The 24,004-nt window shown below is 39.4% G+C and overlaps 1 protein-coding gene across 12 annotated transcripts in view; it reads right to left on the reverse strand.

Moving 5' to 3' along the window:
- KIAA0825 overlaps positions 1-24,004 on the reverse strand; it is a 417,931-nt gene that overhangs the window by 260,783 nt on the left and 133,144 nt on the right. For 11 of the 12 annotated variants that reach the window (XM_084628509.1, XM_084628508.1, XM_084628498.1 and 8 more), the window contains one exon: positions 2,405-2,575. The exons of the other annotated variant lie outside the window; for it this stretch is intronic. In XM_084628509.1, coding sequence (XP_084484635.1) covers positions 2,405-2,575 — 171 coding nt within the window. The remainder of the gene's footprint in view (positions 1-2,404; positions 2,576-24,004) is intronic. 12 annotated transcript variants of the gene reach the window in all.

The raw sequence follows: 24,004 nt of genomic DNA on the forward strand, positions 1-24,004 counted from the left end.
TGAGCTCCTTAAGTTTCACATGGTCCCTGTTATAGCCTCTGTCCTTCATGCCCTTGGAGTTTTTTTCAAATATTTTGGCATTTCATGTTTTCGAATGGATTCATCTCCCCATACAGCGATTTCCTGCCGCAGCTACAAATGTTTCTACGATCCCCCTATCATCTCCGTCCCAGAGGCTAGCACAGATTAGAAAGCGAAAAAAATGCACTCGTGATGACATGTTCTCAGAGCTCATGCAGTCTTTCCAGACTGAAAGAGCTCAGCAGAACGTGTGGAAGCAAACAATGGCAAAGTCCAGGAAAGCATTAAATGAACGCAACGAGAAGGAGGAGGAGCATGGTGAGAGGAGGCAGGATGCAATGTTGAGGCTAACGGATGAGCAAACTGACATGCTTAGGCATCTGGAGGAGCTGCAGGAAAGGCAGCAGGAGCACAGACCACCACTGCAGCCCCTGTATAACTGCCTGTCCTCCTCCCCAAGTTCCATATCCTCCTCACCCAGATGCCCAAGAATGCGGGGGGGGGGAGGGGGGAGGAAGGCTACGGGCACTCAGCCACTCCATCCCAGATGATTGCGCAAGCAAGAGAAGGATATCATTCAATAAGTTTTGAACTGTAGTGTGGCCTTGTCCTCCCCTCCTCCACCACCCCACCCGGTGCTTCCCTCCTCACCCACCCCTCCAGGCTACCTTGTGAGTTTTCCCCCTATTTGTGTGATGAAGAATGCATGACTTTGAAATAATAATGACTTTATTGCCTCTAAAAGCGGTGATTGAAGGTGGGAGGTTGGTTGGCTTACAGGGAAGTAGAGTCAACTAAGGGAGCGGGTTTTCATCAAGAAGAAACAAACAGAACTACCACACCGTAGCCTGGACAGTCATGAAACTAGTTTTCAAAGCTTCTCTGATGCGCAGGGTGCCCAGCTGTGCTCTTGTAATCACCCTGGTGTCTGGCTGCACGTAATCGGCTGGTAATACGAACCTCATAGACTCAACCTGCCCCATTACCACCATGATGTCCAAATTGCTGGGTCCCATGCTTTGAGAGAAATCTGCGTCCATGTCCTCATCACTATCGTAATCACACTGTCATCGCCTCCTCACCTGCTTTTGCAGGTTCTGCTCATACTGCAGGATAAAGCGTGAGGTGTTTACAATGCTCACAACAGCAGCAGTGAGCTGAGCGGGCTCCATGCTTGCCATAGTATGCAGGAGAGCAGAGTGGCAGTGGAAGCAGTGGATGATGACAGTTAGCAGTCCAACTGCACTGTCTGCTGACAGAAGTATGGCATCTGCACGGAAAAAAGGCATGAAACGATTGTCTGCCGTTACTTTCACGGAGAGAGGGACAACTGACGACATGTACCCAAAACCACCTGCAACAATGTTTTTTCCCCATCAGACATTGGGAAGTCAACCCAGAATTCTAATGGGCAGCGGAGACTGCTGAAACTGTGGGATAGCTACCCACAGTGCAACACTCCGAAAGTCGATGCTAGCCACAGTACTGTGGATGCACTTCGCCGACTTAATGCGCTTAGTGGGGACACACACAATCGACTGTATAAAATTGCTTCCTAAAAATCGACTTCTTAAATTTGACCTAATTTCGTAGTGTAGACATACCCTAATAAGTGCATGAGGTAAAGAAGCTGGGAAGGGGAACATATTATAGGCACACCATTTTCTCAGCTGGTGGATTTTCTTCATCTCATTTGCCATTTTGCAGGGTTACACATTTTCTTCATCTGATATTTCTGGAGATAGTCCAGCAATAAAATAAAGAAAGGGAAATAAAGACCTGATTCTGCAAATATTTACTTCTGGGCAAAGTGCTTATTGCTATGAGATGTCCCACTGAAGTCAATGGAACAACTCAGTAGTGTTTGCAGGATCAAGCTATAAATTAAAACAACTACATTTACATGAAAACTATTTTAAATGCACATTACATTGACCTAAAATTAATGTTCAAAGTTCAGTGCTTTTCCTCACTGAAATTGCAGCCTCCATGGAACAAGCTCAGGAATATTCACAGCAGTGGAAACTGCCATATATTTTGTTTTTATATATATACATATAAAATGTTTGTTAGGCAACACCAGCGTATTTCACTCCATTATCAGAAATAATTATAATATAATCACATCTTTTACATCAATTCAAGTATCAATTCTTTCCCACAAAATCTACAATTTAAATGTACATCTACATTATTTTAAATACATATTTAATGAGATGTTGCAAGATATTTGTTTATATGGTGGGAGATTGGAGGAAAAATGCAAACATACAGCAATTTATTTTCATAATCCTGCAAATTTAATTTAATTTGGAATTCATACAAAGTGATTCTTTTCTACAAACTGAAAAGAAAACAGTATGTGAGGAAAATTACACATTACCTTGAACATTTTTGTTCTTCTCAGTGAAACAAGGCAATAACAGAATTTCTGCAGAGAGTTCTTCAACTCTTTCTTCCATAAACAAAAAGAGTTTTATAAGCTGAGAAAGACGTTTGAGTTGATACAATGTTAAACAGAAGTTCCTTCCTTTTCTGAGGCATTCTTGGGTAGCTGTCCAAACAAAAAATCATAAAATTTATTTTATTTCTTAGATATTATGTAAAATATGCTTATGATAAAATTAAATTATATGAAAATACACTGTATAAAGTCAGTCTTATTATTTGTCATGACACAAGATAACCTAATATCATAGTCTGAACTGTGTAACTTCCCTTTTTAAAGGATCAGATCCTTGAATCCAGTGGAGATGCGCTCAGTGCACAAAGGAAATGGGGGAGAAAGGTGTGTAAAACTACTTTTCTGATCCTCCAGTCCTGGAGTAGGCTGGGAGTTGAAACAAACAAAGGACAAACCTAAAGGCTACCCTAAATTACAACAGTCAGAGAAGTCTCCTTGCAGGATCAGTTTGCCAGGCAAGGATCACCAAAGCAAGTTGCATTTCTGCTCCACCCATCTCCTGTCCCATTTCCAAAACATACATCTGAAGGGATGGGAGAGAAAGAAAAGGAGCAAGTGACATAAAACCAGCCACATCTGAGAAATCTCCTATTTCCATCTTTGGACAGTTTTCTTCAATTGCCTCAAAACTTGATTCCTCCATCAACCAAAATTTCATTGTATTCTACTCTTTGATCTTGATTATGACCCTTTAAAATTATTACAAATACAACATAATAAATCTCCTGTATCAATCAGATTATGGTAGATACCATAATCAAAGAACCATCAACACTGAGCTGATCATAACCCACAATAAGATTGTTACTCAGTAAACATCTTTGCAGATTGTAGTGGTTGCTTTTTTCTTTTTGTCCTTTCTGGTTTGATTCCAAACTAAAATAAAATTCACTAAGATGCACACATTCTGTAAATTAATGTTTTTATAAATAAAATTATATATGATGCATGCAACCCAACCAATGTTTGCAAACATAAAAATTATTTTTGTAATTTCTTATCTTACATACAATAATATATTTTAAACTTTTCTTGTTTTCTCCACAGTAAATGCTGCCTCTTATTGGCAATGCTATTTAGATGAAGTGAGCTGTAGCTCACGAAAGCTTATGCTCAAATAAATTGGTTAGTCTCTAAGGTGCCACAAGTACTCCTTTTCTTTTTGTGAAAACACACAAGAAGGCCTTAAGATATATGCCAATTTTGCTTTATAACATATATTTATTTTACATAGTAATATCATCCAGAAGGTATAATGTTTTAGTGCTGACAATATTGTCTAAAACTAAAAACCAGGAAGTTCAGTCCCTATATTAATGTGATCACACAAAAAATCAGCTTTTGTTAATAGAGTTCATATTCCTTTGGTGTATCTCATTTACAAACGTCATATTACAAAGTAACTATGGAACTCCACATTTCACTATCCATTAGCTAATGCAGGTGGGGAACATTCCAGCTAAAAGTTTTAATTCAGAAAACATTCGTAGCAGTATTTTGCACACAAAAACATTGTGTTCCAAAAAATTGACTGAGCAAATAAAAAAAAAACCCTTTTACCATATATTAATAGTTTGGGACATCACATCAAAACACTGTCACTTGGCAAGTCACCTTTTCAATTTAACACTCTGCTTGCACAATACAGTTAATGAATATGACATCTGACGGAAAAGAGACATCAATCTAACTCTCCACAACCCTAAATATATGGGGTTTGAAAACAAGTGAAGCTGTCAGTGAACTAATATCAGCAAGCATTACACTCATACAACAGTTATTTTTTCTAGAAATTGAACATTTTATTTTCAATGGTTACAGCTTGAAACATATAATCACATCACATCAACCAGGGAACCCTGCTTGAGCATGGAGCCAGACTGTAGAAGGCTGTGTGATGGTTTTTATTTTGTTTTACTCAATCACACCGTTTTTAAAAAGTATTATTTAATATTTTTATTTTATAACTTTTGGAATGTAACATTTCAAAAAATGATAAAACTGTGCATGATGGGGTGTACCAGGTCCTTTGAGCCCCCATGGTCCTACCACACCTTGGCCCAGGAAAGGAGCAGTGAAAGTGGAACCTCCAGACCTAGAAAGGCTGCAGGGAAGCAACCAATCAGAGCACAGCAGGCTCAGTTAAAAGGAGTAGCAGATTCCTTTGAAGCAGAGATGGTTCTTAGCCATGGAGTTCAGCTGAGAATCCAAATGTGCCAAAGTTGGGGAGTGTTTGGATTTGGTGGCCCAATTTTGGACCCTTATATAGCAATAGAACAGAGCTATGAATTTTATATCCAGATCTGAACTCCCCCTAAATTCAGAATAAATGTTTTGGCATTAACAGTCACCCCTATACTTTTAAGAGTTGGATGAAAGGAAATATCATATTTGTATTTCAATTGCTAGTAGTGCTGCTGCTTCCTCCTCACGCCCTCCTCCCCACCAAAACAACAGATGATAATATTTGCATCACTGCATTGCCATTCTTAGGGGTCTGTGCTTCCAGCAGAACACATGCCGAAACCCTAATTTATTTCATCCTTGCTTGAAAATGTATAACTAAGTATAACTGAGTATAACGAATGTGATGATGTCTGAGTCTGCAGACAGCCAGAAACAACAGCTCTCAGAAGTGAGAACTGTACCATGCATCTCAATGGGATATTAAGTCCAAGACATATTGCTCTGGGGGAGCTTCATACTGCTGCCCCGTCTATAGAGGAGGGGAGAGGTCTCCACATCATTGCCACTGCAGGGGCCAGAGCCACAGATTGGGGACAGAGCTATAGAGGGCCCCATGTCACAACGTTTTTATAGCCCTGGGTTACCTTAATCCAGACCTGCCAATACCTCAGGTGCCTGATATCACATCACCCTCAGCTCTTCAATGAGCAGGAAGTAACAAATTCCTAAAAGCCAACACAATTACAAAACATTCCATACAATTATGTTATTCCAAAATATCTTCCCAAACTCTCAGAAGAGAACTCTGAACATTTTTTTCAATCTCAATGAGCATTTAAAATATATTTTAACTGGACCTTGAAGACAGAGTTCAAAGTTCTTGCAAACCATTAAAAAGGTGGAAGAAAACCTTAAAAAAATAAGCTAAGCTGTAGTGTATATGCAAAGTGATATTATATACTTTTTCAGATCACAGCATATTGTACTGTAAAACCAGCATTTTTTCTTTAGAGTTTAGAGGTTAAATATGTTCTACAGGCACTCCGACTCTGCTACGGTATTTAACAAAACCGTAACTGTAGAAAGAAGATGTTTGTAAATTTCCTAATCACTAATATAACTATTTCAAGGTGGCAGAAGGGGCTTAAATTAATTGGGACACTTCAGTATTATCAGAAAACAGAGAGGAAAAGATAGTATTCCTGTACCTGAAGGAAAATGTTATTTACACAAACTAAGAATGTAGCTCCTGCTCCATATTATAGAAGCAGGCATTATGATAGGGACATGAAACCAGAGACTAAGAATATGATACAGCTAACAGACAAAGAAGGTATAAAAGGATCCAATGTCTGGAAGTTGAAACTAAGCAAATTCAGACTGGAAATAAAGTGAAAATGTTTAACGGTGAGCGTAATCAATCATTAGAGCAACTTGCCACAGATTTGTTTTAAAGTTATGCTCTAGTTCAAAGAGGAATTAATTCAAGGACTTCCTCAGACCTGTTATACAGCTGGTCAGCCTAGATAATAACTGTGGTCCCCTCTGGCTTTATAATCTATGAATGGAGAAGAATGCTGTGGATTAGGGAACCAGAAACAATGGTTATTCACCCTATAGTAAGTGTGGTTCTTCAAGATGTTTTGCCCACATCTCTGGTGGAATGGGTCCTCATCTGCCCAAGTGAATCCAAATGGTCTACTGTATAACATGTTTAATAGTCCAAGATCTATTTCAGCATCTTTAGGGTGAATATTGGTTGACCTTTCATCCTGTCAACAAATACAGAAACAGTCTCGGAGAACTCTTGAATGGCTTTGTTCTGTCCAGAAAGTAGGAAAGATCTGAAAACACTGAAGGTGGGAAGTTTTGCTTCCCCACCAAGTAATATCAGATTTGAGGAAGGAAACTGATAGATGGATCATCTGGTTGAGAAGAAAATCAGAGACCACTTTAGGTAAGAAATTAGGGTGAGGACTAAGCCTATGTCTATACTTGGAGCTGGGGTGTGTGAGATTCTCATTCAAGTAGACATATTTGTGCTAGCTCTCATAGAGCTAGTGCCTAAAAATAAGAGTGTATCTGTGGTAACACAGGTAATGGTGAGCAGCAGCATGAGCTATCCACCCCAAATAAATATCCACGGGGTCCAGGCAAGTTTGTTCTCAGGGCGACTAGCCTGTGCCACTGCTTACCACTGCCCATTCTACCAAAGTTACACTTTATTTTTAGCAGTCTAGCTCAGTGAGAGCTAGCATGGGTATCTCTAACTGAACAGTAAACGTAGCCTTAGAGTCACTGTGTCTTTATGGAACACTGTATCGGATTATCCCACCATAAAGGCTTAGATGTCGCCTCTCCATCTGGCTGAGGTTATAGCCAATAAGAAGGCAGTCTTAATGGACATACGTTGCCAAAGGTTTAAAGGGAAGTCCCAACAATCCTATTAAAAAATGTTGAGGTCCCAAGAAGATGGAGTGTCTAACAGGTGGGAAGTCATGAAAGAATCCTTTGAGAAACTTAGCCACTGTTGGGCCAGGGAAGACAGCACTGCCTTCATCTAGATGTGATGAGCAGAGTTAGCTGCCAGATGTATGACTATGCAGCTGTTGGAGAGAGTTGAATGCTTTAGGGCTAGCAGGTAATCCAAGATGGCATCAGCCAAACAGAGAGCCTCTTCCATTAGCTGCATAAGTCATTCTGATGGAGTCTTTTATACTGCAAACTAAAATGTGAACTACTAAAGTCTGCAAATGATGTGTCTGAGGATGTCAGCAACCTAGCTTCCAGGCCATGAGATGGAGCAATGCTGGGTGTGAGTGCAGGACTTGGCTTTCTGTTTTCATAATCACATCCGAGTGCATTTGAAATTCTGCTGACAGGCTCTTTCACAGGATCCTCATTATCAAAAAGATTGAGTCCTGGTGACCATGGGATCAGGAAGGCATCCTACAGGGAGCTGGGGCTGGCTCCCCCTCTGGAGCAGAATCTACAACACTTATTGTTGTGGGCTGATGCAAAGAGGTCTATTTTTAAGTATCCTAAGGTGTTTTGTAGACCTGGGAGGTGTGGAGCCATATGTGCAACTTGGTGACTGATACACCAATCCCCAAAGCAGATTGCTTCCAAGCAGAATGGCCCCTCCTTGCTTGCGGATATAATATCCTGCTGTGATGTTGTCTGTCAGCTCCTGTATTATGGTACGCAGGGGTACTAGAAGGAAAGCAGTGCCTGCTAGTTAAACAGCTTTCAGCTCCAGTGTGTTTATGTGAAGATTTGTTTCCTAGAGGCTCTGAGTCCTAAGGCGGCATAGATGAAACCTCATCCTACTCGATGCAACTGTCACCAGCATCTTGTTGGGAAGAGAGAGAGCATGGCGCTCCACTGCACAATTGTATATAGTCCTTCTAACTAACTAGGAGAGGACTTCCTGAGGAATCATGACCAACATGTCTTTGTGGTATCTGCCATGTAGATACATTGATCTCAATCACCCTTACATGGCGCACAGGTGAAGCCTGGTAAACTGCACCACATAGGTGTAGGAGATCTTGTGCCTCATAATCCTGAGACAAGTCCTGGTCGAGATCTTTGGGTAGATCTGAAGCTGATCAGTGAGGCATGGAATGGTGAGGAATATGTCCTGTGGGAAGTGGGCCTTTGCCCTTGTGGAAGCTAGTATGGCCCCTATCAACTACAATCTGAGTAGGGATGAGAATGTACTTCCTTCTGTTGACTCTGAGGTGTAGAACAGCAAACGGATCCAAGGTTACTTGCACGGAGTTGTTCACCTGTTGAGGTTGCTGACCACAAATCAGCCAGTCATCAAGGTAGATTTGAATCCCTTGCCTTCTCAGATGTACCTCCATGACTGTTAGGTACTTGGTGAAAACCCTCAGAGCCATGGAGCAGCCAAAGGGAAACACTCTGTATTGGTAATGAGGACTTTCCCACTAGGAACCTGAAACATTTCTTGTGGATGGATGAATTGCAGCATGGAAACTGGCATCTTTCAAGTCAAGAGCCATAAATCAGTCTTGAGGATCTCAGGTAGATGCTAAAGTCACCATCCTGAACTTGAAGTGACAGATAAATTTGAGTTGTCAGAGGTCCAGGTGAGGGCAGCAATCCTTTTTTGCATTTTGGACTAGGAAATAATGAGAATAAACCCCAGTGCCCCTGAATTCCACAGCTCTGAGTTGCAGAAGGAAGTCCACTTCCTTTCTGAGCAAAATCTCATTAAAAATGTCCTTGAAGAGAGACAGAAAAGGGAAGAAAGAATGAATGGGTAGGGAAGGATCGCAACCCCTTATTTACTGTTTCCAGGACTAACTGATCTGAGATTATTTAATTCCATGCCTCTCAGTAAGAAAACGGTTTCCTAATGGGGAAGAAGTTAAACTCAGATATTCTGAGCAACAATCAATTGCACCATCAAATCTGCTGGCAAAAGGTTGATGCAGGGTCTATGGTGGAAGAGGAAGTAGCAGAGGGTCTGACACATTGCCCACAGCAGTGTGAAAACAATGGTCTCTGCCTCAGCTAGTTCTGAGGTTTATACAGTCTCCTCCTAGGAGGTGCAGTGTAAATGCCCAGGGATCATGAGGGAGTTTATAAATCCTTTAATATGTGAAGGGCCTCATCAGTGTTCTTGTTGGAGATTACAGCTCTCGAAGGGGAAGGCCACTGTACCCAAGGCATCAAGGGTACTTTTAACTAGTCTGTGTGACCAGCTGACCCTCCAGGACTGGGGATTTGAGCTCTTCTCTGTGCTCCTGAGGGAGTGATACTTAGTCCCAATTCAAGAAGACACATTTAGCCAAGAGCAGTAGTACTTTGAAATGAGCATCTCTAAGCAGGCCAAGGAACACGTCTTACAACCAGGCATGCCCAGTATTTTTTTATCCTTGTCCCTAGAGTTATGTGGCTCCAGGCATCAGTGTTTATGAAAATAATTTAATGTAGTAATTTGTGTATTTGAAAATCATTTGCTTATCATTTTTTAAAGGTTAACTTTGTGGGATGGATTTAGTAATGGGAAAGGCATTGGCTTGTTTAACAATCCTAGTGAATAAGGTTGTCTGTTTTTCTAAAAGTCAGCGGCAGGGTAAGCTTTGTATACACACACTCACCCCACCCTGATCTTGGAATTCCTCTAGTGACAAGGTGATAGTGAGACCCTGAGTCTGAGGGGCTGTGAGAGCCTGGGGTCATTGAGTGTTCGGTGCATAAGAGAGTTTTTCATATTTTTCCCATCTGCCTCCGAATCCCCCAACACTCACTCATCCTTTTTTAGCTCTGTACTCTCTTCTGTCCCTTTTCAGAGAAAACAGTTACTCATCTTCTCATAACTGTTGTTCTTCGAGATGTGTTGTTCATATCCATTCCAATCAGGTGTGCAGCCGGAAGATTTTTCCCCTAGCAGTATCTGTAGGGTCAGCCTGGGCACCCCCTGGAGTCATGCCCTTATGGTGCTCAATATAGTGTCCTGCCGACCCGACCCCTTCTCAGTTCCTTCTTGCCAGCTACTCTGACAGTGGGGCAGGAGGATGGGTATTGGAATGAACATGAATAACACATCTCAAGAACAGCAGTTACCAGAAGGTGAGTAACCATTTTACTTCTTCGAGTGCTTGTTCAAGTCAATTCCAATCAGGTGACTCCCAAGCCTGAACTACGGAGGCAGGGTCGGAGTTGTCCACTGATTGGAGCACCACTCTACCAAAGACTGCATCATCTCTGGCCTGCTGGGTGATCACATAATGTGTGGTGAAAGTATGTATGGAGGACCATGTCGCCACTCTGCATATTCCCTGGGTGGGAACCTGCACCAGGAACGCTGTTGAAGAAGCTTGCGCCCTGGTTGAGTGCATAGTGAGTGGAAGGGCAGGCACCTCTGCCAGTTTGTAACACTCTCAGATGCAGCACGTGATCTATGATGAAATTTGTTGAGAAGAGACTGAAAGACCTTTCATTCGGTCTGCCAGAGCTACAAAAAGTTGCACAGACTTTCGGAATGGCCTTGTTCTCTTGATGTAAAAGGCTAACTCTCTGTGGACAACCAACAAGTGAAGCCTCTGCTCCCTGCCGCTTGAGTGCGGCTTAGGATAGAAATGGGAGACAACCTTTGGGAGGAAAGCCAGGTGGGGCCTGAGCTGAACCTGGTCCTTATAGAACACCAGGTAAGGAGGCTCTGGTGTTAGGGCCTTTTGCTCAGAAACCCTCCTGGCTGCGGTTATCGCTACCAGAAACATGACCTTGTACAAGAGGTAGAGCAGGAAGCATGTTGCTAGGGTTCGAAGGGTGACCACGCCAGTCTGGAAAGGACCAGGTTGAGGTCCCAGGCCGGGACCAGCTGTCGAATTTGTGGATATAGCCTGTCAAGACTTTTGACGAAACGGCTGACCATAGGGTTGGCGAAGACTGACCGGCCCTCTGTGCCTGGATGGAAGGCAGAGATGGCAGCCAAGTGAAGCCTTATTGATGACATGGACAGTCCTTGCTGCTCGAGATGGAGAAGATAGTCCAATATGAGTGGAATAGAGGCGAATGTCGGGGATGAACGATGCTGTGCCAACCAGATTAAAAATCTCTTCCACTTAGCAAGGTAGGTAGTTCTGGTGGAGGGTTTCCTACTGCCAGGGATAACTTATCTAACCTGGTCCGAACAGGAAAGCTCTACCGGGTTTAGCCATGGAGCTTCCACGCCATGAGTGCAACGACTCAAGCTTTGGGTTCTGGAGATGGCCGTGATCCTTGCCCACAGAGTGGATTGGGCCAGGAATCGGTGCTGGCAACTCTCCTGCCTTGGATGGAGGGTGGCGCTGTCAGAGCCCAGAGGTCTGATGCTGCCTCAAATGCTTCCGGTATGGAGGGAAGCTGTAGGTCCTTGTAGCGGCGGACTAGTGAGCGGTGCGGGTCCGGACTCAACTGGATTCCTGCTAGGGCAGAAGTTGACAGAGGCCCGATGGGGGCTTGCAGGCCACCTGGTCTTTAGACCTGGTCGAGGAGTGCCCTCTGTCGCCCTTCTTTCTTTTATGAGGCACCGGGGAGCGAGTTTGGTGCTTGACTGATGCCTGGGACCTGTGCGCGGAGCCGTGGCGGTGTCAAGGGTCCTTAGAGGAATCCTTCCTCTGCACTGGCTCACACATTGATGGTGCTGGAGCACTGCGCACTGAGGAGACAGCGCTTGGGGCCAGGTCCACCGTGCTGGGGTCTGACTGAGGCTGAAGTGCTGCCTCCATAAGCAGAACTCGGAGGCGCTGTTATCTGTCCTTGAGGGTCCATGGGCAAAACTCTCTACAGATTTTACAACAGTCCCTGAAGTGACTCTCCCCAAGACACTTCAAGCATGAAGTGTGCGGGCCACTTCTTGGCATAAACCCGCCTCAGTCCGAGCACGGCTTAAAGCCCAGGGACCAAGGCATAACCTGGAGCCGGGGAAAACGTGTGTGTGTGTGGGGGGGGAAATCCCCAAAGGAAACATATGAGAGAAACCTGTCTACACTAACTAAACTACTATATACATATGATCCTGCAAAGCACGCACTTGCTGAGGCAAGAGCAAAGGGGAGTTCCAGCTAGCCGTCACAGGTGGTAATAAGGAACTGAGGTGGGGTCAGGCCAGCACGGCACTATATTGAGCGCCATGAAGGCATGACTCCAGGGGCCGACCAGGGGCCGACCCCATGGATACTGTTAGGAGAAAAATCTTCCAGTTGTCGCGCACGCGGCGCGCGCACACACCTGATTGGAATTGACATGAACAAGCACTTGAAGCAGAACCCGCCCTCTTCTCAGATCCCCCTTTTTAGAACTGCCCTTCAGATCCTTCTCAGACTGTTCTTCAGTTCCACCCTACTCAATCCTGCATTCTCAGATCTCCACTTGTCCCCCCCTCCCACTTGCCACTGACACCATCATTGCTGTCTCCATTCTGGAACTTATGTTCAGGCCTCCAACTGCCAGCAGGAGGATGGCAGTTGCTGCACATGATTTACTTGGATAAGCAAGATCCTGGATGAAATGCAGGTAGATGTGACAGAGCCTCCACATGCATGACATTTGACAGCTCATAATATATATGTGAGCAAAGGGAACCAAGTTAAGGTTTCATGGGCAACCTTAACTCTAGCATGTCTTAACTTCTACATGCTTGACTCTGTAACCTTATCATTCTTTTAATGTAGTAATTTTGTACGTATATTTCTACGTATTTCTGGATAACCAAACACACAATATTAGATGTCATTTTAGCAAATGAAGTTATATTAACTTTTTAAAAAACACTTTATTATTAAGCCTTAAGCGCAGCAGCTCCCTCCATTCATTTTTTGTTCTGAAAAGACATTCCAGCAGGCACTGGGATGATGATACAATCTGAGGGCATGTACATTATTTGAACTTGATGGCTCTGAAATTCTTGAGAGTCAGTGAAAGAGAAGCTCTTTCATTACAAATTCAGTACATCTATCCCTAAATCCAATTGCTGAAAAATCCACGTCTTTAGATCTCCAATAAAGAGTGTCAACAAAATAGCGAAGACAGTTTTTTTTAAAACCTTAGAAAAATCAAGAATTTCAATTCTTTCTTACCTATTTTTTCTGGAGATCTTAGGGAATCCAAGGATGTGGATTTTGAGGTTTTTCAGGCCCTAAACGAAGTAGTGTGTTGAATATTTAACAAAGAACTTGTCTTTCAACTGTTTCTAAGATGTTTCAACCAAGATCCTCTTCCAGGGTATCTGTGATGTTACAAAACTACTAGTTCACCAGCTGTACATATAAAGGCTTCCAGGAAAAACAGGGTAAACACGAATTTCTAATGTAAAAAACAAGCATAATGTGTGTGTTGAAGGACTATTTCTGTATGTTTTAAAACATTTCAGGTCCTCTACTGTTATCATTTAAGCAGGAAAAAAAAAAAGAAACCATTTCCCCCCTTTACAGGTCACTTTTAAATAAGCTATGAAAGTTCAGTGACTCCCACCTCCTCCATAAAAGAAACAGAAAAGCGAACCCTTGTCATATTATATCTATTCCCTTTTCTTTGTGTGAGAAACCACTAACTCTAATTATCTAAGCTTCTGTTTCCTCCTTGCCTGTCATGAAGCCCAAATTTTAACTTGGTAGCTCTCAAAATTCTCAGTGACCATGGTTCAATTTCTTACCATCATATCCATCTGAGGTTTGCATTCCTTAGGAAACAAACATATTTAAACATAATTTTTAACAACTAGGTTAAGGTGACAATAATGACCATAACTGATTAGCCTGTGTAGAAAAGGATAAGCCATGTTCTTCATTGTGTAAATGAGGTTCTACAGTAGTCATGTACAAAAATCCCCAAAAGTCAAAGGGCAAGGGTGTTTTGTGTAAACACTAAAGAATGGAATTCTTGTGTCCTCTGAAATATGTGATAAAAGTACTGCCATAAATGTATTCTTCATTCCTATGTGACAAGTTTTAGAGTGAAGACATTTTTGAGTTAATTGACTGAACCCCCTCCCCCCCAAAATAAGAACACACACACACACAATAAGAAAACAACTCATGACTCAAGAATGTCTTCGAACATGAAAAATATTTTATCCTAAACTCTCATACGACAAAAATGGCCAACATAAACTTTACTGGGCTTTCCAAATAAATATAATTTTGGCTTAAAAATAAATATAATCAATTTCAGTAGAAACTATATATAATTAGGAAAGTTGTAAGCACCAAAAAATAGAGGCTTAGAAAGAAACCACCTTTCCAACCTTAAATAAAGAACAGAAATACTATGATTCAAGTTTGAAAGAGGGTATTGTTTATCACAGCAGTTTTCATACTGTAGTCCTAGGGACCACTGGTGGTCCACAAAACACTTGCTTGTGGCATACTGAGAGATTTGTACCATTGCACTAGCTCTGCTGTTGCCAGATGCTAGACTCCATTAAAAGAGGCTAAAAAAAATGCATTATGTTTGTAGTATTATTGTTCCACATATATAACTGTTGTAGATGTTTTACAATTGTGAAAGGAAGTGGTCTTTCAATTCTCATTTAGGGTTAATGCAAACACATTTGATTAAAGTGTAGTCCAAACTAGGAGAATGACTAGTAAACAACAAACTAATAAAATTAAGCTAATGTATATAAAAATATAGTTATTTCAATTTATATATATTTTAAAGCAACATCTGCAGAAACTTTACTTTTATATACAATAAATCAATTAAATATGCAAGAGCAATATAGTAGGAAAGAGACACAAAGTGATTAAAACTGAGACCAAGATTTGTGACATCGGTGGGGACATTAAATAACCCTCCCTCCCCCGAATAATTTAAACTGAATACAGTGTAGAGACTCATCTTATTCCATGTAAATCCTAATGTAGGAATTAAAAAAGAGTTATTGATGTAGAGAGAAAAAATGCAGGTCTGTCCTTACCCAAAGAAATTATAGAGGAAACTAAAGACCCATATCAAGAAAAGGAGTACTTGTGGCACCTTAGAGACTAACAAATTTATTTGAGCATAAGCTTTCGTGAGCTACAGCTCACTTCATCGGATGCATACAGTGGAAAATGCAGTATCCTCCTTATAATAGTCAACATATGCCATCCACACTTCAAGGTTAGTATCCAGCATTTCCTACAACATCTTCCAAATTATGAATCTCAGTTTTTAATCCTCTTATTTCTTTTGCATGTCAAGGTGGAAATGTCTTGAAGAACAATGTTCAAGATCAAGTCAGAGCTCTCTCATTAGAAATAAGAAAAAATTATGAAATTAAAAATCCTATTGCACCACAGATGAAGTTTAGAAATGCCTTTATTAATTCTAAAACAGCATATGTATTATAGATACCTCAGTAAGTCAAGTTTCAAAGGAGTACAAAGCAAAATACAGAAATCCTATTCTCTAACTAGGTACCTGTCTATTACCATTATCACCATAATATCTGAGCACCTCCCAAATATTTAAAAATATCAAGATTTTTGCATTTATTTTACTACTTACCAAGATTAGCCCTTACTGTCTCAAGAGTCAGAGATATGAGAAATAATGATTTATTAGATCTGAATTAACAGTTTACACCTGCTAATTGGTGTTCCATTTGTTCTGCCTATCCCGTAGAGGAGAAGACGGAGCACTGATCAGAGGTGTGCTCATGTTCTGCCTAATACTAGTATATTAAGTAGATCATGAAATAAAGTACCTAGGAATATGTATAGAAGGTTATGCAAAATGAATTACCACCTATTCTTTCTTCCTTGCCACATCTGAGTCAGGTGACATGAGGATGAATGAATTTTCAGGACTGTTCTATACTGGAGAGGAGACAGTGAAGCTTTCTGTACTTCTCTTTGCAGATGAAAGAGAAGTTCTCTCTTCACAGCAGCCACACATGGGGTTGGGTGGGAAGGAGGGGAGAGGGTGTAGTGTGGGGTTTTCCCCTTGCAAATGTGCTAGACTTCTGTTACGAGCACTGCTTCTAGATCCATTGACAGTAGGCTTCCAACTTCAGTATCAGCCTTGTTGAGTAGGTTTCTGGGATTTACTTTTAAGCTGTCCCTCATTTTTCAGCAAAGTGACATGCAAGGTAAGTAAAACCTTGGATTGTTTAAAAGAATGTAAAATTTTGGGTTCTCTAACTTTTCTTGTATCTGAGCAGCGAAAGGGAAGAAAGTTTCATACAAGATCATAAGAGAGAGGGCCTAACACAGTACCTGGTGACATACAAAACCTGCCTGAGGACAACAGATAGATGTGTGTGGAGGGGAGATGTCACCAAAAAGGATAATCAATACAATACTGGGCAGAAAAAGATAAGCAGTGGCTTCCTAATAAAGTAAAATATGTTTTCATTCATGAAGGTTGATTCCACATTCGATGGCCCTTGATGACAATTGTTCTTCAAGGGGACCATAAAAGGGCTAAAGTAGGGGGGAGGGGAAGGATCTCACAAGGTAGAGGAAGAGGAAGAACATTAAAAACAGTAAAAGAGCTAAAATATAACTTCAGCCTAAAAACAAATAATCAAGCAATTTCATAAACGGAACTAATGTTTTGCCAAAAACTGAAATGAAGTAGCTTAATAAAGCAAGAGAACCTCAACTTATTGGTAGCAATTTTAAGGGGTAAATTTTAAAAGAAGTGCACAGGAAGATACATGTATAAATCACATTAACAATGTGTTCCTCTGCTCTCAGTGATATTAACTTTTAAGTGATGCTATAACTATTATAACAATCTAGCATTTATGACAGTATTCATCGGCACACTCTCCTAAACCCAACTAGTATATAAACTGTATTATTCTTTCACTTGCATTTAGTAATGATATATTCAGTTTCATAGATCCTAGTCTCTTCTTATGTTGCACTGTGGTGTATAATTTTTTTTTAATAACTGTAGGTTTTAAAAAATAGTGTTGCTGGATATAATCACTAATTTCATAAAACTGCAAAAAGGCAACTTAATATTTCTTCACAGCAGCTGTAATGCACAATATTACATAGAACTAAATTATTACAAACAGTGCAGGCAGTTTTCTATACACGGTACTTAAGATAATTATAAAAACCATCTTCATTACTGCATACTAGCATTTTTTTTAACAGTTTAATTTGGATAGGTTACAAGATACATTCAAATTACACAGATATAATTACTGCAAACCCAAGAAGCAATAAAATGTTCCCAACTAAATCCCTTTGACCCTGTTAATGTCTGTTCCTTGTTTATCTAAGGCAAGCATTGTTTGTAGTGTGCATTTGTTATGGAATATGAAAAAAAGAAAGGAAATCCCTTAACAGTTGTTATTGATTCCAGCATTTACAGACTGAGAGTTAAGTGCTGTTTACAAAACAGAACAGATGCAGATGCTGACAAAAAGGTAAACAATTGTTGCATGGCTTACTGCCACAGTCTGAGATGATATATTAAACTCCAAGTGAAGCACATTTCCCTTATGGATTACACTTATTGCCACTTCATTTCCTGTGTGCTCTGTCTCTTTGCTGCTCTGCCTGGCACTAAGCTATTTCTAGTTCTTCAGTGACCCCTGAGGCCTAGTGCTACCTCGCACAGCCATTAGTGAAGGGAATTGCATGTGTCTGACATGGCCTGAAACCAATTATTTGATATTTTCTTCAGAATGATGCTCAACTCTGTTGGGAATGAGCAATCATGAAATAATTTACCTCCTGATTTAATTTTTTCCTGCACAAATTAGTTGTAGTCTGACCTGGCTATACACAGCTGCCTGTGATATATCTCTGTCTTATCAAGATTATATTTGAAATGATAAAGGGTGGAGGGTGCTGAATAGAATAGGTTGGGGAATCCTGCTTTAAAAAGCCATTGACAAGTTTATCAGATATACTGATCACAGGTACTCTCTGCTGATTGAAACTGACAGAACCATAAAGAACTATCAGCGCAACAGAGGAAACCACATGGACGCAAATAGTTATCAGAGTGTTTACGTTTTTTTAAAAACACCTGGCCACTTTTCAGTTCTCTTTAGTTCCACTGAAATCTTGGGATGCCAGCAAAATCTCATAAAAAGAAACACACTCACGCCCCCGCACCAATTTCTGACTGTAAAGAATACACTATGCTTATTTTTTATCCTTATGTCATTTCTTTTAAAAATGGCCACACATCTGAAGAAAGCATATATTTGCTTATTACTCATCAGCCTAGATGTGTGACTTTTATAATTCCTTGTTCCGTACATCCTTACTGTGTATAAGTCACAAGATCCTAGTGAAGTGAGGATTTCAACTTATCTACAAACATGGAAAGTATATATACATTTGCATATGTTTAATTAGAAGAGCATGTCTGACACAGAAAGAGAGAAGTCACTGCCAACTATAAACAACATCAGTAAAGACTACACAAATCTCTTGAAAGATATTTGCTAAACACGAAGCTTTAATCAACTCTACTCCATAATGTCTTCTCAATAAAATGAAATAAGATTTTCTTTTCATTCATGAAAGCTAATTCCACATTAGATATTGAATGTTTAGGAGTCCTTTGTTGGCATTCAGTGTAGAAATCTATCAAGATAAAATGTTCATAAAAACTGAAGTATAGTCCAGTGCTATATATACACCGGACTAGGAACAAGGAGTGCTAATCATGGCTCTGATACTAACTTTGTATATCAATTTTATTTATAAAATGAAGATAATACTACCTATCTCATAGGCCTGTTAAAAGGATTAGAAAACATTTATAAAGTACTAGGAAAGTGAAAAGTGCTCAATAATTATTATTAATAATAATTATTATGGAGTTTATACATCACAGAAAAATGACAGCTGTGTTGTTAAGATTGAATTGAGCGTGCACTGATTGTGGGAATTCAAATCTCTTTGCTATATGTCCAAAATTCACAGCACTTATTCTTGGAGCACAGAATGAATTTTTCTGAGAATTTACAAGTAAATCAATGAATTGGTTTATTAATTAAAATAATGGGTCTTTCACAAAATTAGCACCCAGTGTGAGATCATTTTTGTTCTTAACGATCTTACTAATGGAATAACACTGATTCTTCTAATTATCCATATATTTAAAGTATGAGTGGTAATATTTTGCAGCTGTTTTTCATAATTAAAAGTGTTTCCTTCAGCAGCAGCTAAAAAAAATGTTCTGCTTCAGAAAATTCCATAAAGAACTGCCCTGTATCAAAATGTTGCCATTTTCAATTGTTCTCAGTGTGACTAAGCCAACATGGTGCCCTTAGCAAACGCAGCCATTGCCTCCATTCACCTGTTCTTAAACATTCTTTTCTCTGCCTTTTGGGATTATAGGAAGCCACCATCCTCCCTGAAGGCAGTTAGATTTTGCTCACATTGAGACTATTAGAAGAGGCCATTTTGAAAGAAGGCATCTTAACTGAGGAAAGTATATGGCCTCATTTTCACTGAGAACAATAGATGGCAGCTAATCTGTCTCTGCTGAAGGAAAAACTCAGTGCCACCAGGTTTGGCACACTTTATGATTTCATCGATATCATGTCATCTAAAACTGGTGGATTTTGGCCATTTTGGCTTATAAATCATTCCAAAAATTAGGCTGATGATCGTGAACTGTAATTTGAATAGAAGTCACAATCAAAAGTAGTTAATACCCTTACTTTAAAATATGCACATTTAAAACAAATCTGCCAATATCTTCTCAATCCTCTGTTAAATTCATTCAAAATGGAATAGTCCAGCATGACAGCTGTTGCATTACAGAGGCAACCTATATTAAAATTAGATTGTTTGGAACTTTCAGCCAACCAAGAGATTCAATAGGGTGCTTATCATTCCTTTGTGTTGTTTATATATGATATTATGTATTCCCTAAATAATAGATGAAAGTGATCCTATCACTGTTTTCTTTTTGGAAATTCCAAGAGGTAACAAAAGCAAACAATAATAGCTTTTATTATAAAGAAGTAGAAATGCAACTCAAAAAGGAGGATACTTACTCCACCCTGGCAAGTAATTTTCAATTTTCTTCCTCTTGTTATTTCATAACCTTACTTTGGCAGAACCACCACAGTTCTTATGGATATTTTTGGAAAGAATATATACAAATTAGAAATGAATGTAGGCATTCATAATGTGGGCAGACATTCAATTTTAAGATTTGATGGAACAACAGGATTGCTCACCAGAAATCTATAAAGTCCTTACAATGTTGAATATAAAGAGTTAGATTATATCCTTATCTTTATATGTGGTGGATTTATATGCATAAGAGCAGTTTCACATGTATACACATTGAGATGAGAGTATAGTCTTAAAACCCATCTCTATACATGAACTAAAAATCCTTCCTGTAGTCTCATTATGGAAGAAGTTGGACTTTCCCAGTAGCCTGTATGACAAAAGGATAGTTTACCTGCAGCTGTCTGAAATTTACAAGGTGTTAATTGACTGATGCAATTGTCACACAGTCAAAGATATTGGGAGCAGAAAAGACCTGCAAGGATTATATATTGCGACTCCCAGCATCTTGCAGGAGTACCACCCTCATGCCTGTTCTAGAGCATCTAAATTGATGGTGACTCTCTGACCCACTCTATCTCATCACACTTTCTGTAGAAGTACACAAGTTATTTATGTAACCCACTGGTCATCATGTCCTCCTCTATACTGGAACCACAGATGTCAGCCTGTTACTGCTCTCAGATAGAGAGACTAGTAAATTGCATGCTTCTAGACAGATGAAGCTCTTCCTGAGCATCTGAGGACCACAACTCAAATCCCAGACAAGTCCACAATTGTGTGATTGGACACCATTTTTGAGAATACTGGGGATTGAACCATGCACCTCCAGAATTAAGAGCATGAACTGATACATTTTGAGCTAAAAAACCATGCTCTGTAGGTAGGGCTGTAACAGACTTATATCCTCTGTAGGTCAGACACAGAAGGAACATTGGAACTATGCTCCTGACACCCGTAGTTAGATCAGCAAGTAATATAAAAAAGGATTTAAAATAAACTTAAAACTTTATTTAAAAAAATAAATTTACTGTGTATTAAAAGCACTTGATTAAAGACAACATATTTTTGCATTTGCACACTTTGGTCAATGTGAGAAACAGAAGCATATACTAACTGAACATATGACATCCTTTTTGTTGATGTCAAGCCCCCCCAATTTTAAATAAATGTGATTTTTTTCAAGACAGCAGTACTTTGTGATTAAAATAAATTGAATTTATGTTTTAAAAATGACATATTTGCTATGTTTGTGTGGTCAGTAATAGAGAGGATAAACAAATGTTCCAAATCTTAACAGTATCTCAGCAAGGAATACCTAATTCAGTTGTGCTCAGGAGATGGTAGACATACCTGTTGAAAAGAGTCATGTAATAATTTTCTTTTCAAGTATACCATAGGAGCCTCTTTAGGGGAACTTTTTTAAAGTCTGTCTTCTCTTATCTTTCATAGTTCAACATGGTTTCCTTCTTATAACTATATATTCCCAAAGAAAGAGAGCCTAATTTAATAATCCTATCTCAACTTCTTTGTCTCTCTCTCTCTCTCTCTCTCACACACACACACACTTATTATTAAAGAGTATTACAGTATATAAATCTCAAACTGACCTCTGATCACTCAAGCAAAATTCAGACTGAAGAGTAAATCACTTTAATCTTTTATACTTGGGAGGAGAATGCAATAATTAGGGGGCATGGTGAGTTAAATCTTCTTTTCACCCTTAGGAAAAACACCCAGGTGTGCTGAGGAAGATAATTAGTTTCCTAACTGTAGATATTTTAAAGCAAAAAAAATATATACCCAAATTGAAATTATATCTCTTTCAACATCTGTAGAATTCAGAAAACTGATTCAGGGGCTTGAAAGACAGACATAAAATTTAGTATCTTCATCATTACATAAAAGGATAGCATACATCATACAAAATAAAATTGGATCGCTAATTACACAGTGCAAATAATTTTGAGTTCAAATTAGCTATATCCCCTATAATTTTTTCAAGTAAATCAAAACAAATATAACAGTAATAAGAACAATAACATAGATATCTTTTTGTTATGGCAAGGGGTCAGTAATGAGATTCCACTGTCAGTCTTCACATTATGTGCTTAATAAGTGATTTGAAGCAACAGCTCCAAAAAGCAGGAAGGAATTCAGGCATGCTACTAGCTTTGAAATTCTGCCAGTTCTACTGAGATTTCAGTAATTTAACTACTGTTATTTTACCCCCTACTACAAGCTTAAAAAGTAACAAGATTAATGCTTTTGTAATCTTTAAGGAAATGTTGCACTCCCACTAGAAACACACTTGTGGTTCAAGGGTATTATGTTCATGTGGCCTTTAAGAGAATATTTATTTTTTTGTTTATAAACTTCAACTCTGTATATTAAAACAGATGGTTTTATTTTCCTCTCAGAATGACACATTATTTTCATTTCAGATAACTGTGTGGTAAAAATCAAATACACTACTTCCAAGGATAAGAATAAAAAGTTCTCAATTGGGATTCGGGATCCCTCAGGGGGTCACGAGGTTATTACATGAGGGGTCACGAGCGGTCAGCCTCCACCCCAAACCCCACTTTGCTTCCAGCATTTATAATGGTGTTAAATATATATAAAAAAGTGTTTTTAATTTATAAGGCGGGGGTTACACTCAGAGGCTTGCTATGTGAAAGGGGTCACCAGTACAAAAGTTTGAGAACCACTGGAATAAATAATATGTGACAAAGAGCCCAAAAACACATTATTTCCTGCATTAAATGCAAAGACAATTAGTCACTATTTTGTTCTCCCTAGGTAATGGGATTTGTTTTCTGCTGTCAAAATCCTATACATTTTCCAAGGAACAAAGACAGATGCAGAAATCAGCATCAGACTTTGTGCACCTATTGTTTTCCTATTACATCAATCAACCAATGCTTTGTGCCCCATTCATTAAATGGATGCTAAATATCACCTGTTGAAGAGTCTGAATCTGAATGTTAATTCACCTACCAGTACAAAAATTAAGATACATGAATAAAGGAAACTAAGCATCCGATTTACTGATGCAATGGAAAATTACCATTTTACTGCTATGTATTTAACATTTTCTTTGTTATTGCATGAAATTGATTGCTTTATCTAAAAGTCACTTGTTTAGCTCAGTCCAGTTCAGAAGCGTTGAATCTCATTGAAGTGAGTGGAACTGCTCATATGCTTAAAGTTGTGTATATGTTCAAGTGCTTTGGAACACTGATTGGTTTAAAGTATTAATGGTTGAATTTGAAAAATAAATTAATAAACACATTTTCTGATATTTAAAAACCCAGAAGTTTATAATCAAGCTATAGTACCACACAACTTAATCCTCACTAATGCCCTGTATGCTTCCCCATACAGGTTAACCACCCACAGGAAAACAGAAATAGCAAGAGTTTTAATTCAAAGCTTTTTTCTTCCTAATTTTTCCCTTTTGGAAAAGATAGGATTTGCCCATGCCTCCTATATAAGTCATTGGGGATCCAGCTTCATCCACTCATGGACCACCACACACTATATGGATGTTTGGAGGTCCTTAAGATGCAAAGGCCCTTTGCACATATGCCCTATTCATTCCAACAATCCTACTGGTTTTGTGTAGCCTCCTGTAGCCCTGCTCCTACAGATGCTGCTAGGTGCCCTACAAACAATCACTCTAGTTAGGTTGTGTTCTTCTCCCCATACCTCAAAGAAAGGTTTGCTGAAAATATGCTATACATGGTAAAACCCAAACTTTTGAAATTAATTTATATGCTTATGTCTATGCTGCTTAGTGTGGAGACATATTTAGACAATATTA

The sequence above is a fragment of the Lepidochelys olivacea genome (assembly GCF_965140295.1).
Source record: "Lepidochelys olivacea isolate rLepOli2 genome assembly, chromosome: 5".
NCBI classification, from domain to species: domain Eukaryota; kingdom Metazoa; phylum Chordata; order Testudines; family Cheloniidae; genus Lepidochelys; species Lepidochelys olivacea.